The sequence below is a fragment of the Populus euphratica genome, unplaced genomic scaffold, assembly GCF_000495115.2.
Source record: "Populus euphratica unplaced genomic scaffold, PopEup_1.0 scaffold149.1, whole genome shotgun sequence".
Lineage (NCBI taxonomy): Eukaryota > Viridiplantae > Streptophyta > Magnoliopsida > Malpighiales > Salicaceae > Populus > Populus euphratica.
In genome coordinates, this window is record NW_011499946.1 from 83425 (window position 1) to 98815 (window position 15391).

At 33.4% G+C, this 15391-nt stretch overlaps 3 protein-coding genes across 5 annotated transcripts in view; all 3 read left to right on the top strand.

The window, feature by feature from the left end:
- Positions 1 to 1625, top strand: part of LOC105137529 (DNA-directed RNA polymerases II, IV and V subunit 6A-like) — a 2559-nt gene extending 934 nt beyond the window's left edge. The window contains exons 2-6 of the mRNA XM_011043303.1: positions 94 to 127; positions 212 to 384; positions 478 to 529; positions 1099 to 1166; positions 1313 to 1625. Of these exons, the coding sequence (XP_011041605.1) occupies positions 94 to 127; positions 212 to 384; positions 478 to 529; positions 1099 to 1166; positions 1313 to 1382 (397 nt within the window). The 3' untranslated portion in view covers positions 1383 to 1625. The remainder of the gene's footprint in view (positions 1 to 93; positions 128 to 211; positions 385 to 477; positions 530 to 1098; positions 1167 to 1312) is intronic.
- Positions 1626 to 2221: 596 nt separating this feature from the next.
- LOC105137531 (E3 ubiquitin ligase BIG BROTHER) lies at positions 2222 to 7132 on the top strand. 3 transcript variants are annotated; one of them, XM_011043305.1, is made up of 7 exons: positions 2222 to 2485; positions 3393 to 3489; positions 5666 to 5703; positions 5811 to 5870; positions 6189 to 6316; positions 6538 to 6646; positions 6767 to 7132. In XM_011043305.1, exons 2-7 carry the CDS (start codon positions 3432 to 3434, stop codon positions 6800 to 6802), a joined length of 429 nt encoding a protein of 142 aa, XP_011041607.1. In that variant the 5' UTR covers positions 2222 to 2485; positions 3393 to 3431; the 3' UTR covers positions 6803 to 7132. The 3 variants fall into 3 exon arrangements, with proteins under 3 accessions (XP_011041607.1, XP_011041608.1, XP_011041606.1); XM_011043304.1 differs by lacking the exon at positions 2222 to 2485 and adding an exon at positions 2686 to 2778; XM_011043306.1 differs by lacking the exons at positions 2222 to 2485; positions 5811 to 5870 and adding an exon at positions 2681 to 2778.
- Positions 7133 to 12236: 5104 nt separating this feature from the next.
- PP2-A14 (phloem protein 2-A14) lies at positions 12237 to 14709 on the top strand. The gene is made up of 3 exons (XM_011043307.1): positions 12237 to 12840; positions 12951 to 13069; positions 14080 to 14709. Exons 1-3 carry the CDS (start codon positions 12520 to 12522, stop codon positions 14489 to 14491), a joined length of 852 nt encoding a protein of 283 aa, XP_011041609.1. The 5' UTR covers positions 12237 to 12519; the 3' UTR covers positions 14492 to 14709.
- Positions 14710 to 15391: the final 682 nt, after the last annotated feature.

Here is a 15391-nt window from a genome sequence, read left to right on the forward strand (position 1 = left end):
TGTTAATTTTCTTTTTTTTTGGGCCCCCCCCCCCCCCCCCTTTCATCTGGTGTTCAAATAACACGTGTAGGGTTTTCTAAATTGTTGTTGCAGATATGAGGATGAGCCGCCAGAACCTGAGATTGAAGTAAGTAGTTGATATTGTGATTAGCTTTCTGTAACTGAAGCATCTATCTTGTTTTATTTAAAATATGGTGAAATGTTTGGACAGGAAGGAGCTGATGAAGATGCCGAGAACATTAACAATGAAGATGACACAGGTGAACCAATTGAAACTGAAGATAAAGAGGAACAGGCACCAGTGGAGCGGCCTCGTAAAACATCGAAATTTATGACAAAATATGAGCGTGCCAGAATTTTGGGTACCCGTGCACTTCAGATCAGGTCTATTCATTTTTTCCCAAGCAAACCTTGTCACTGTGGAATTGGGTTGATCCAATTGAGTTTATGTTGCTAATTTCTTCTTTGGCTCTGCAGCATGAATGCTCCTGTGATGGTTGAGTTGGAGGGTGAGACTGACCCACTTGAGGTAAGATTATTTTGCTGCGATTTATGTTGGATTATTAGATGATTGCTTTTATAGAGATGAATAATGCTGATGCTATTGGTGTGCTACTTGCAATGTATGATATGGTTTGCATGGGAACAGAATTTTCTGGTGCTTACACCTGTATGTGTACAGATTTTTGCAACTATATATCATTTTTGGGTTAAAAAAGGCACTACAGTTGATGTATTTTGCAATTTGTGCTACATAGCATTTGTATATATGTCATAATAAGTGTACATGTGATCCACAAAACTATTTTCTGAACACTTTTGCCATCTGAGGGTAAGTTTGAGTTGATAAGAATGCATTTGGGCTTTTTTGTTGGATGGCAATTGTTTGACTCACCATTTAATTTTTCATTGGCATGTTTCATAACAGAGTGATGCATAACAATAGAGCTTTTTCTCACTATAATACATGTGGGTTTGCTGAGAATCTGGGTAATAAGTTTTTGGAGCAGGAACAATTTACTATAGGACGACTGGTCATAGATTATCCTGTCTTTCATAGTTTAATAATTTGATATTTTGGATTTTTCATTTAATTAGATTGCTATGAAGGAGCTTCGTGAACGAAAAATACCTTTCACCATCCGCCGCTACCTGCCTGATGGAAGGTGAGATTATTTGCTTAAATTTATCCTTTAGCAAATTGATTTCACCCCTGGAAGGAGGGGAATGTACAGCATGTTTCTCCTTTGATTTTGTTTACTGTTCATTCTAGTTTCTTGTTGTTCCTTGACACATCCTGTGGAATTACCAGTTATGAAGATTGGGGAGTTGATGAGCTAATTGTGGAGGACTCTTGGAAGAGGCAAGTGGGAGGTGATTGAGCAAATCATTATTTGATGATTCATGCTACCATTTGATCAATTGAGAGATAGCTTAAAGCCTCGTATGATATGTAACCAAACATCAATGTTCTAATTGCTCAGAACATGACCTGTGAAACTAAACCGAACATGTGTGGTGACATGACCCTTTTTGAACTCTAGAAATGCTTGTGATTTCTAGAAAGAAAGGAATGTGGGTGCTTTAAATTTCAAATGTTATGTGCAAAGTGCATTCTGGTTCTAAAATTGCATGTCTGTCAGAGTAGTAATTGCCATGAAGTTTCCCAAGGAAAAGATTCGGTGGATGAACGATTAGGGGACTTGAGAAGGATTCTATTCTACTTCTGCCAGGCATAGAAGAGAACTTTTCTTGGATTTACCAATCAACTGCAAAATATTGCCTCTGAATCTATTGCTGGCTAGATGGATGGAATCCTGAGTGATTACTCTTACTCAGAAGCTTACCATTCCGAAGCTTAACCATCTTCCTGCCACACTCAGGGCTCAACTGCCATCATGTTTACCTTAAGAAACATGAACCATTATGAGATCATTGCATTGAAGTACGAAACTAAGAGGATGTTAACAAAACCCAAAAATATACTTCCCAATTTATATATTCATTTTCAATTGAATCGCAAACCTATAACTTTATCAACAAGGTCTTAAATGTTTCGAAGAAATTCTCAATTAAATCTTTCTGCTAGTATTCATCAACTTTTGTGTCAAAATTTCTTCAAAATAATGTCCTTTTAGTACATAAATATGCACATTACACCAAAAATGTTAATGTTCATCAACTTTTCTATCAAAATTTCCTTAAATCAATGCCATTTTAGTGCATAAAATGATAGACGGAAATTGAAAAAAGGATACGGTTGAGAAATATATAGAAAACTTTGGAGATCTAATTGATAAAATTTATCGAATTTGGATACAATTGAGAATGACTATATAGATCTAGGACTAAATTGATATTTCTCCTTAAGAAGTAATATCAACTCTTCTTCAAAGAAACCCAGTTATGTTTCGAGCTCTCAATGCCAAACCCAAGTCTATGATGATGAGGAGAAGCAGATATCTGCTCAACTTGTTAAGAGAAGGTAAAGAACCAAACCCATCATTTTCTTTAACTTTTAATGAGTTTTGTCTTGAATGCTCAATTCAAGAACCCATTTTTTCATTTCAGATTTTCAAGATTTTTAAGTTACAAAATGTAGAAAAGATTTGATGTTGATGTTTATGATCATGATTTAGTGATATTTATTTTTGTTTTCCATGCTTATAATCTGTAGTATTTCAATCATGAGCACATGTGGTGTATTTATTGTATGCTTTAAAACTCAGTAATTATATCTATCCATGAACATCTTCATGCTTTATGGGTTTGATTCAGGTAAAGATTTTTTTGTTTTACATGTCTAAGATAATTAATTTATGATTTATTATTAACCATTAATTTATTTCATTATGAGCTTTGGCATAACCTGGTAAGATTGTAAAGTATTGAACTTTCGTAGTGAACTTTGGAGAAAGACTAGTACTTTTAGTAATGAAAGTGAGAATTAAGAGGGTATTTTGGTGCGATATAGTGTTGATTTGATCACAAATGATTCTTGTTAATGTGTTGTTAATAATAATAAATGGTTTTTTCATGAGAGTAATGAATTTCACGTCTATATAAGTTCAAGGAGAAGTTAGATGTGAAAGGTAAAGTAAGAGAAGGGATCTTCAATTTTCGGAGTTAAATAGTATTGCTTCCAATCTGTTGTGTGGTAGTCATGAAGGGAAACCCATCTAGAAATGATTCAAATTCAAATTCTTGGGATACACTAGAATCTAGACTTTATAATTGTTTCTTTGGTGATGCTGACCGAATTACAGACTCTTTTCTGCACTATGTACTTCAAATTTTTATTTCAGCATTTCTTTTTGCTTAATTATGTAGAAAATTGTGTTCTTGATGATCGTAAATTTAAGGTTTCCCTTCTTTGGCTAAATATGTTGCAGGGAAGATACTCCCAGTATGAAGCATATGAAGATGAATTTATGACTAGGAAAATACAGAATATGTCCATAGATGGCGGACACTCGGGAAGAGCAACTAGTAAAAACCATTATCTTTACTTTTAATCTTTATTTAGTAGTTGCTTACCTTTGATGGCCAACTATTGGCAAGTGCTAGAGTTTGTTCCTAACTCTATACTCTGCATGATGAAAAGTTTGCGCTGATATTTTAAAATCTGCAGTATTTAGTGGACTACTAGGAATGTCAATGATTTTATTTTGGAGCATACAGATGCCTCTCACTTCAAGATAACCAAAACAAATATTATAAAATTAGAACCAGACTTTTTTTCCATATTCTGTTCAGGCTGAGTTGAATAAGATTAAAAAGAGACTTTCATGAGAAAAGTTCATACCTTTCAAATAATCTGGGTAGGCTAGCATATTGGCCAACTAAATTTTGTGGTCTAGACATCTTCAAGAGCAGACCTCTCAACACTACGCTATTTTACTGGCTGTACTTGTCTGGTTTAACAGAAGATTGAATAGGATACAAAATTTTAGGGTACTATTATTTAAGAAAGGTGATTATATGGAACATTTTTTGAATTATGGAAACAGTTCTCTTGATGCCTTGTGCTATTGGAGCATTCCACTGTCACTGCACATCATAATAAGCAACAGTAAATGTTCTTGCTTTTTAGCATTGAGTTGAGTTGGACCTTCATAAGATTTTTTATAGCATCCATGTCAATTTATTGTGGACCCCTTTGAATGAAATAGAAAAACCCTCACTATAAGTACCATGTCCAAAGCCTAATATAATACATAAAAAGGGAAAAGCTGTGGCAGTCAGCCATCCAGCATCCTCAACAGCAATGTTTAGAAGTTGTGACTTGAAATCCCTTTAGGAAATCTGTTCTATTGATGGTGCCTCTTAAGAATATATTTGACTTTTTTCTGTATTAATAAATATGAACCGATAAAATTAACATAACTAGAGCCTTCTATCAATGTATAAAAGCAGTAACTGAGGCCAGTTCTCAGGGGCAATGATTGGGACAATCATGGCATGGGAGTTATAATTCATATTTGGAAGATGATGAAGCTTTATCTAGAGAATTGCAGGAGATGGAGGATAGTTTGGGGAGTGTTTCCTTATATGATGGACTTTGAAAGTCAAACTGGTAAAAAATTTAGACCTTTAATTGAATTGTGTTTGGTGATTGATGAAGCTTCGTGGATAACTCTTGGCAAGTGCTAGATGGGGTGTGACTCAATAGTGTGATTGCTAAAGACTCACATTTCTCATGCAGCAAGTTTTAAAATCTACCAAAATAAGTCGGCTATTGATATCCAAATAATTTCAGTCCTGGACACACCTTCTTAGGCTCAAATAAAAAATCAAAACTCTACAAATAGAAAATAACTGTAGATGGACCTGAATTACATGCTGGCCAAGGGCTTGGACTTGCAATATCTGGAACCTGCAAATCATAACTAGCATCAGTTCGTGGTATCACAACATTCCTTTGTAACTACACAGCATAAAAGATAGGCCTTGTAGGAACTTGTAGTGGCTTCATGTTTGTCTCTCTGGCTCTCTTTGAATGGCTTAAAAACCCTCCACTGTTATTACCTAGCTCCAAAGTTTCAGCATAATTTGTTGGGAAAAGCATGCCAATTGAATGAGCCATCTAGCATTCTCATATCTCATTGAGTTTAAAGTTGAAACCTTTTTAGAGTATCCTTGATCTTAAAATGCAAAGCTTGTTCACTTCCTGATTTTTTCCTTATGAATAGCATATGACTTTGTCCAATGTTGTTATATTCTTCACCCCAGACATGCAATTGGTCGACAGAAGTTTCAATATTTCAAACTATTATTTGTATACACTTCTTAGTTGGCCTGGTGATGAATTCAACTGATTATTGAAATGAAATTGCTAGAGTAGAAGTTCTAAAGGTTTCAGTTGAATAAACATGTTCATTTTTTCCCTGCCATACAGTTTCTCCATTTTTCTTTAGTTGGCAATGGAACGATTTGAACTTGAGTCACCTAAATGGCTAGACCCAACCTGAACAACTGGACTACTCCCAGTGGTTTTTCCAGTCTCTAAATTATTGTGGGGACTAAAATGCATTGATCTGTTCTCTGTAATTTTCTTCAGAGGAGGCATTTTTAAAGGGTATTGAATTGATTTCCAACATTTACATTTACCTCTGTTATTTAGGTTTATCCTTATTTATATGACCAAAATAGTGAAACTCTACAGATCCTGCATGGGAGGGTAATCGTGGAGGAACTGCCCGGGTAAGATTATGAACCCGTTACGCTTTTCTTTTTGTTCTTCTATTTTTCTTCGAGTTCTGCATGTTCTAGTGAGTTAAGTTTTTCTATTTTCTTACTTTTCCAATCAGGTGTCAAACGTTCAAACACAGGCTGGACCTGAAGTTGATCTGGATAATATGTCATATGAGGTAGGCTTTCAAAAAACCAGTGATAATATTTTGGCTCAGCCTATTAAAGAAATATATGATGCACATGTGAGAATATTTAAATGATTGCATGAATTGTCTTGTTCCATTCTGTGTAAACTCTGTATTCTTTTGAAACATCAGTTAAAAATTTGAATTTGTGGCTTCAAATGCAATGAAAATCAAAGCGGTCGGTCTTCCATATGTGTTGATGTTCAAGAATTGTTGGCATTTGTCTTGTTCTTATCATCTGACTTTCAAGTTCTTGCTGCCATCTTTATAAAATGGACATAACTTTGAGATTTCTTTTATTTTGTGTAGGAAACAAATCGATTCCAAGAATCCTTGGGCAGTGTGAGCCAAGGTGTGTCACAGCAAGCATTCTCTAGGTTGCCTCTTCACAAGTACAGTCCATCAAGCAGCAAAGGCAAATCAGGAGGAGATACAGAGTAAGCTAACTATAAACTTCAATTATAAGTTCAATTCAGCACAACCTTTATCTGCTAGTGATAAGCATGGGCACATAGACACACATGCATCTGCAAATAAAAAACCATGGCTATGCTGTCGATAGTGCCTGGCCGCTGATACCTGTAACCTTTCTAAAACTAGCTTCTCAATTGTGATTATGCTATTCTCCTCTTTAATTCTTCCTCATGTCTGCATCTAGATGTGTTATCTGCAAAATGGAGTACAAGAGGGGGGATCGCTTGATCACATTGCCCTGTGCACACCAATATCACGAGGATTGCATAAAAAAATGGCTTGAAGATCACAAGGTAATTCTTGCCTTGACATGTTGATTTCTGCTTAGCAGTTACTAAATGTAATCTTCTCAAAGTTATTCCTCTGTGCCTTTGTAAAGTTATACCTGACCTCTCCTTTTCTTTCTCTTGAAGGATTGCTGTGTCTGCAAGGAGGAGGTGTCTGTTTGAATAATTCATTTTGGCATTTGACGTGGTAGCATAGCTGAGACTAGAGCTGCAACTTCTGAAGATGCTTGTATCATAAGTGAGGCTATTCGTTTCTAATATAATAATTACTCCTCTAGGAGAACTATAAACTCTGTCAACCAACCAATAAATCTTATATAGATATTCTACTCTTTTTAGATGGAAATTATTCCCATCTTAAGTTCAGTGTATTTAAGTACCCTAATGAATTCTTCCCCCCAAGATTTATGTTGTCTAATGGCCTTCTGACATTTAGCCAGTCACCTAGCTTTTTCCTCCTACCTTTTAAAAAGTTGATCAAATTCTAAAAAAAATCATATTTTGATTTTGTTTTTCTTCATTTATAATCTATCAATTTCAAATCATTCATAGGTGTTTGAACACGTGATAAGGTTTTGATCGAGTCAGGAGATTGTTCAATCAAATCAAACATCTTAAACAATCCAACAAGAAACCTAGCTCAAGTCATCATTTCTTGTGTAATTATTTGGGTTAGGCAAGGTTTGATTACAGTTGTTCTTTAGCCTTTTTTTATGTACTTCAATGAGTTTCTTAACGTAATGAAAGGTTGACTTTGAATCCATGATTAAATTTAATAAAAAATCTAGTTTAATCCCTTGAAATTCTACTCTTTAACTCTTTCCAAATCCAGCCAACTGATTACAACATAAATTATTTTCTTCATGATTTTATGAAACCCCAGTTGATAGACAAGCATGTGGTACCAAACCATGTGATTCATGAAAAAAAAAAGAAGATTTGAGATCATTACTTGTCATGTTTGATCCTTATGAAATGTAATCTACGTTGGACCCCCCCAAGAGATGGGGCCTGGTTGGAGCAGAATCATATGCTGTCTAAAAAGTATCAATCCCAGGAAATTAACCTGGCGGAAATTCACAAATCATGTGCGTTGGTTTAGGTGTAGAAAATCTTTTTAGGGCTGATATGATACTTCAAGAAAGAACATCCACCCAAGAACTTTAGTCTTTTTATGTGGGCATCTGCTGGTAAAAGGTTCACTATTCGTTTACTTGGTTGCAGCATCTTTCTTTTCTAAATATCAAGTTATTTAATACATTGATATATGACTTGGCCTGGTTAACAAGTCAGTCGAAATATTTGCCGCCAACCTAAACAGGCTCAGTTTCGGACTTAAAAACAAGAACTTGGACTAATCCGGATTAACCCATATAATCCACAACTCGAGCCTTGATGAAGGTAGAATCGAATCCCATAAAAGGTCCTGTGTCAATGATTTTGGTGGTGCAGAGAGAATCACTTGGCATCTAAATTCACATTGAAGAATGTTGATGAGACCTTGCAGTATAACTGATCACAAATCTTCAAAGAAGAAAGAAAGAAAGAAGGACTCAAATAGCTTTAGGACAAAAGGAGTGGGGCACATGCCGAGAAAACTAGACGAGAAAAGTTGAGCAAAGACCCCTTTTTGCTATCCCACAACGCCATAGGCTGATTGCCAAGCAAGAAAGCAACCTTCAAAACACCTTTGCATGCGACAATCTATTGTGACCTCACGTGTATCTAGCTGTTGCCTTGTGTTTCTTCTAGTTTCATCTTTCCTTGTCAGCTTATTTTGATTTAATTTAGAGTTTTTAATAAAGTTTTACATTTGAGACCATTCAAATGATCTCAAATATAAAACTTTAAAAATAATAAAAAGGCAAATCAAATATTAAAAAAAAAAACTAATTTTAAAATTAGTTCATCAGAATACTCTTCTATCCATCTATTTCTTAAATATCTTTGAAAAAATAAGATAAGAATGACAAGGATAATATTTAAAAAAAAATGAATTTTATTTTATGTGGATTCAATTTATTTATAAATTAAATTTAAATTAGATATTATAATCGAATTTAATTATCATAAATAATCCATTTTAAATAGCCGTCAGCGACTCTGGACAATATTGTCATCAACAAAAGCTTTTTACAGCAATAGTGAGACCGAAGCTTATCCCCTCACCTCAATAACGTTGTGACTGTATATAAATCTATATTTGTTTGTTTGTTTAGTTTTGCATTACAATTTATTTTAAAAAAAAATTAAAAAAAATTTTGGCATAAAAATATTAAATTAATATTTTCTAATAGTTTTAATATGTTAAAAAATTAAAAGAAAAAAGAAAAGTCCCATACAATTTCATGACCCAAAATCTGTCACGTGTCTCTGTTTTTGTCCAGCACAGGTGTGTTCCAGATGTGCATGCGCTCGATGTACTTGAGCTGAGTCAGACCCACGTCTGGTTAAGGGTCCCAAATTGCTCTCTAAACATGATTAATAAGTGTGAATAATATTAATTAGTGGTTGGTATAATTCTGCTTGAACTTTAGATTAAAAAGCTTATGAGTTTTATCGATGGCCTGTCTCTCGTGTCTCAAACATGTTTAAGGCTACAAAATCTTTGTAATTATTTGATTTGTTTCTTTATTATTTGTTTATATCCCATCTGGCGATTCCCATGGAGGGCACGGGGGCCCATTGCTAGGGCCCACCAGTCAAATTACTCCTTCGTGATTTGTGCTTTAGGTTGATTAAATAGTTAGTCAAAACAGCCTTAATTACTTTGTAGTTATGTGCTAGATGGTCCTGCTTGCTGGTGCTGCACTGTTTGTCGTGTGCGGTGCGGTTTCATTGTGTTTTTTAATTTTTTAATTTTTTTAATCAATATGTTAATCTTGAAGAAATATATATATTATTTTATTATATTTTATGAGTATCATATTTAAACTTTAAATTTCTCTGTGGTGAGTATACTAGCGGGGGTAAAATTATTGGGAAATGAATCAATAAGAGTAAAGTTATTTTGTTGTTTTTTTATATATTACAATTAGGTGATAATTTTGCACTAGATTTTGTATATAAAGATTTAGATATTATTTAGTGTTGTGATAGCTTTTATTTTTTATTTAATTATAAAAAAATTATTTAGTTAATTAAATACTTTTTTATTTTTTATACTAAGCTGAGCACATACTTATTTCACAAGATAGTTTTATAAAGTTGAAATAATATGTTTTTATTTATGGAGAGTTGCTTTTTATTTATTTTGCATCCAAGAATATATTTAATAACAATTTTAGCTGAATATAATTTTTTTAATAACCACAATTAGAATATTTTTCTTAAACCAATTTTTTAAAACAAAACCGTAACCATAAATGCTATTATAATTTTAAATATATAGTCATTTCTTAAACCAATTTTTTAAAACAAAACGCTATTATAATTTTAAATATATAGTTAAATGTTTTTTTAGATATGATAATTATTCATATTTTATTAAAGGATTAGTCCATCTCTTAAATCAGATATTTACTTGTGTTAGATTAGAAAAATTACTTTTTATTACCAAATTAAATTAAAAATCCAAAAAAAGAAAAGTTTTGCTATATAAGATTTATAATTAGGCTTCTTGATAAATAAACAGTTTTTCCTCGAAATGCTAGGATGAATTAAAGCCACTTTAACTAGTTGATTTGAAATTGTTAAAATTGAACAACATTACAAAGCACTAAATAGATTTATTTTTTATATCTTAGAGGTGAAAAATCGAGATAAAAAATTAAACTGAATAATATAAAAGAAGGAGTGTTGTCATGGTTTCTTTCATGTACGAAGAATATGGCTGAGATCATAATTGATTGATTTCAAACCAAATAAGTCACCATGGAAGACAACTAGTTCTTTCTCCTTTAAGAGACATCATTCCCACTAATTGGCCATTTCGTGCCGTGCGATGTCTTTACGAAGGGCTCAATATATTCCTAGATTTAATTAGAAGCTCTATGTAGCCTCTCACTCAAGATAATTTCTTTGTAATTTTTATTTTAAAAATATAAAAAATTATTATAAAAATAGATTTATTTTATATTTACATCAATATTTTTTCAATCAAAGACATTTTTGTTTTTATTATTTCTGTACCTTGTCCCACGCTGCCATGATTTTGACCATACATAGAGCATCCAATGATCCAAGAAATGTGAACCTCATGGCTGTATAATTAAAAGGGATGTCACTTCTGAATCAAATAATTAGTAATTTGGTGGATGTTGAATAAACTCTAGGCTGGAAATGCTGGGCCACGTTGAAATTTAGGGCAAATCATGGTAAAGCCACACCAAGGGAAGATAATGTGTAAATTAAGTAAAATTTTGTATTTACTTGATATTAAATTATTCCTACATATATAAAAAAAACAAAAAAATCAATGTCGCCTTCGAAGCTAACACCCCGATGTCCAACATGTAATTAATGGTAGTTTAATTTTAGACTAATGGCGTGCAAGCACGAATTCTTTGACAGGAAGATAATTAATGCTAGACATGTGGGAGTTAATTATTGTTTAAACATATATCCTGCCATCAAATCAGGTAAATATTATACTAATTAATTAATTAGCAAATAAACTGTCTTCAAGGAGTAGCCGTGGGGTGGTCTGAATGTTAATTAATATAGGTTAGTTGATAAATCATTAATTTGGATCAATCAAATTGCATTCAAAAGTTAGTCATTTTCAACACTCTATCCCTTCGTAAAGACAACGCATGGCATGAAATGGGAGTATTTTTGCGAGATTCGATTCGAAAACAGATGTGAAAAACAGGTTATTGGATTAATTCTTTAATTTTCAAATCAAAATTTGATAATGTACCTAAACCTAAACCTCATGATGAAATTAATGAAACTTTTGGGATTAATTTGATAATGTACCTAAACCTAAACCTCATGATGAAATTAATGAAACTATCTTGAAAGGTAACCTTTGCCATGACACACACACTAGTTATTGTATTCATGTTTTTCTGTGGATAAGATAATTTTTTAATAAAAAAATAAATATCCAAGTTTTTCAAATGTTTTTTAAATTAATTATAAATTAAAAGGTCTATGCATTCATGTATGCATTTAATTCAATATATTAAAAAGTATTTATGCTAATAAATACAAAAAACAATGTATTAATCTAGTAATTCGATGATTAGACACTTAGTGCAATATAAAAAAATTAATGTTTAAGGATTTTTAAAAAATAACTTAGATTAATAGGTTCAACCTTCAAGGATTCAACTAGGTTTTATAACTTATTCCTCGGAGTTAATAGCACAAATATTTGAACATCGACATTAATAAATTCAAAATATATACAGGTCTCCAGGGAAATTATATTATTCTCCAAATGGTTCCATGATACACAGTACTACTTCATATTCCAATATTCTTCCGAGCATGGATTAGTTTCCCACACGCCACAAAACCGTGTGTGGACACCAATATGATATCCTCAGCCTATTCCCCCAACCAAATATATATATATATATTCCATGCACCCTCATGTACACGTCCCTGTTACGGCCTCTGATCCTTTGCTTATTCAACCTTTTTTATTCTTTTTTTTTTTTTGTTGGATTTTTCAATTTAACTGTGTCCTTTTTTTTCCCCTTTTACTACTACTCTAATCTCTCTCTCACCCTCTCAGTCTCTCTTAAAACCCAAAATCCGTTGCCTGGCTCACACATGAAGAAAATGGTGACACATGATCTTTCCTCAATCTCGCCTCTAGTTTACCAAAGAACTTATCACCTCCTCCTCTACCTTCAAACACTTCAAATTCCTTGATATCATAGGACATATCTCGTTGTTTCTTTTTCTTGAATCCTTTGTTTATCTTTATGGGGGCTGGCTCGTCTAGTTTCTTGGAAAGCGAGGGAGGTTCGGGTTCTTCTCCATCAAGACCTAGTCTTGATGATGTCCCAGAAAGTTGTGTTTCTTCCATTTTTATGTACCTGGATCCTCCTGAGATATGCAGACTAGCCAAGTTGAACAAGACTTTTCATGGTGCTTCTTTGGCTGATTTTGTGTGGGAAACTAAGCTTCCATCAAACTATAAGTTTCTTGTCGAGAAAGTTTTAGGCCAAAGTCCAGAGAGTTTGAGCAAGAAAGAGATCTATGCAAGATTGTGTCGACCTAATTGCTTTGATAATGGCAACAAGGTAAAGAATTTTGTCAGAAAAGAAATACTGCAAAAGGAGTTTATCAATTAATTATGCACTATATCTCTTTTTTAATGATAATTAAATTTTCTTGTGATTAATCTCTACAGCAAGTGTGGTTGGATAAAAGTAGTGGCAAGATTTGTGTTGCTGTTTCTTACAAGGCATTAAGGATAACTGGGATAGATGATCGAAGATATTGGAATCATATTTCATCTGAAGAATCCAGGTGATCAGAGATTTATATATTCATTTGATTTATTTATTTTTATTTTTATTTAGTTTCTCTTATCTTTTTGTGGCTACATATATATTTGGATGGAAGTTACATAGTTGAGATGTTTTATTTTATTTTTTATTTTTTTATATAGTTAGGGTTTATTAGTATTTCTTGATTATATTATTCAGATGTATTTATTTTAATTTGAGAAAAAACCCCAAATAAAAAGATTTTCCAAGATTAATCATTGGTATTTATGGTGCATGATCAGTAAAACTTTTGGGATTTTTGGGTTTAAATCCCACATAAAAAAACAATATGCTTTTCACACACATATTCCATAATTGGTTGTACACTTTTTATTCACTGAATCTTCAGGAATTGTAACTCTTTTTTCCCTTGAAGATGAAATATTATTGTCATATATTTTTCATGGCCTCAATAAAATTATTATTTTTGCAAAATATCTAAAAAAATATCTGCTATTGGCTCAGCAACCTTCCAAATCTAATTTCAAGATAAAAATCTCAGCTATGAAAATAAAATTGTTTATTTATTTGTGAAATAAAAAGGTGGACCAGACCTTTCCTTGATGGGTGAGTTTTAAATTCTTCTAGCCAATTAATTCCCAGAAAATAATGCAAGCAGTTGACCAATAAGTAACAATGACTTGCAAATACTAATTCAAAAGCTGAAAATTTTTTGAAGACTTTATTTCAATCATTCAATTATTGGATTGCTTGTCTTGTGGGCTTTGAGTAATTAAACATTTTTTGTCCCTCTTTTTTCTTGGCAGATGCCTTGTGTGTATGGAACATGTCTTCCACTAAGAGTTTTCAATCTACTAAATTAACCATAAACAATTTTACTATCATCTTAATTGTTCATGATTGATTAGACAAGCATGATGTTATTTGTTGTGGTGATTTCCCTTAGGATTTGGAATATTGTATATGGATCATGAAAGTTGCATAAATGCAAGCGCTAATATTTAATTCAATGTTTTTGACGACATGTAGATTCAACACAATTGCATATCTTCAACAAATATGGTGGTTCGAAGTCGGGGGAGAATTAGAGTTCGAGTTTCCAGCAGGAACATATAGCCTACTATTCAGGCTTCAACTAGGCAAGACCTCGAAAAAACTCGGCCGACGAACCTGCAACGTCGATCGAGTTCATGGTTGGGACATTAAGCCGGTCCGCTTCCAGCTTTCGACATCGAATGGCCAGCAAGCGTCATCGGAATGCTACTTGCATCAACAAGGAAATTGGGGGCATTACCATGCTGGTGACTTTGTTGTTGACAGCACAAATACTGCACCATTGAAGCTCAGATTCTCCATGATGCAGATTGATTGTACACATACGAAAGGTGGCGTGTGCTTAGACTCTGTGTTAATATGCCCTAGTGAGTTCAGAGAAAGTTGAAGCAGTTTTAGGCAAACTGTACCCTTGTAGGTAGAAATGGTGAGATTTACATACAAGATATATATTAGGGGACTGCTCTAGCTAACAAAAGAAGATGGTGGGTTGTTGTTTTTTTTGTAGTCCACAAGTATTGTATTCTAGCAAGGCAATGTAAATTGGATTGATCGTCATTTGTTAATTTGTGAGAAAATCATGAAGGATGGTTGTATTGCAGAACATATATTTAGTGTCTTTAGCGGCTCACACCCACTCGTGCTAATCAGTACCAACTACTCTCTTTTGCACTTTTGTTGTGAAAAGATTCACAGGCCAGTGAATTTGAGGCAACAAAATCATGAACTCGACAAACCCTCTGGAGCAAATATATATATATATATATATATATATATATATATATATATATATATATATATATATATATATATATATGGTTTCTTTATCTGATAAGTTGATGTTTTCAAGGGGATTCCACTGAGCTTGGTGGGCAGTCGAGGCCTACTGGGTCATGTTGTGTCTTCAAATTTGGGCATGACAGCAATTGAGTAGTGGTGACTGACTGCTAAGCAGGAAGACAGTTCTTCCGTCACATTTATGCTATGTTGCCGATCTTATCCACAAAGAGTTAGGGCTTAGCCATTTGTCCCCACCACTCCACCTCTGAAAAGAATTTGACACACCATTCTGACCCTCTTTTACCCTCTCTTTTGGAAGACTCCATCGTGTTTCTTTTTTAGAAAAATGTGGGAGAATCTCCCGTCTATGATTTGAGAACGGAAGGTAGAAAGAAGTTTGTCAGTCTACAACTTGTTTTTTGTTAAGAAAAAAAGGGCGACGAGTATTTTATTCTATACTCATCAAGAGACATGATGTGGCCATCACATCTACACATGGAGAAATCGT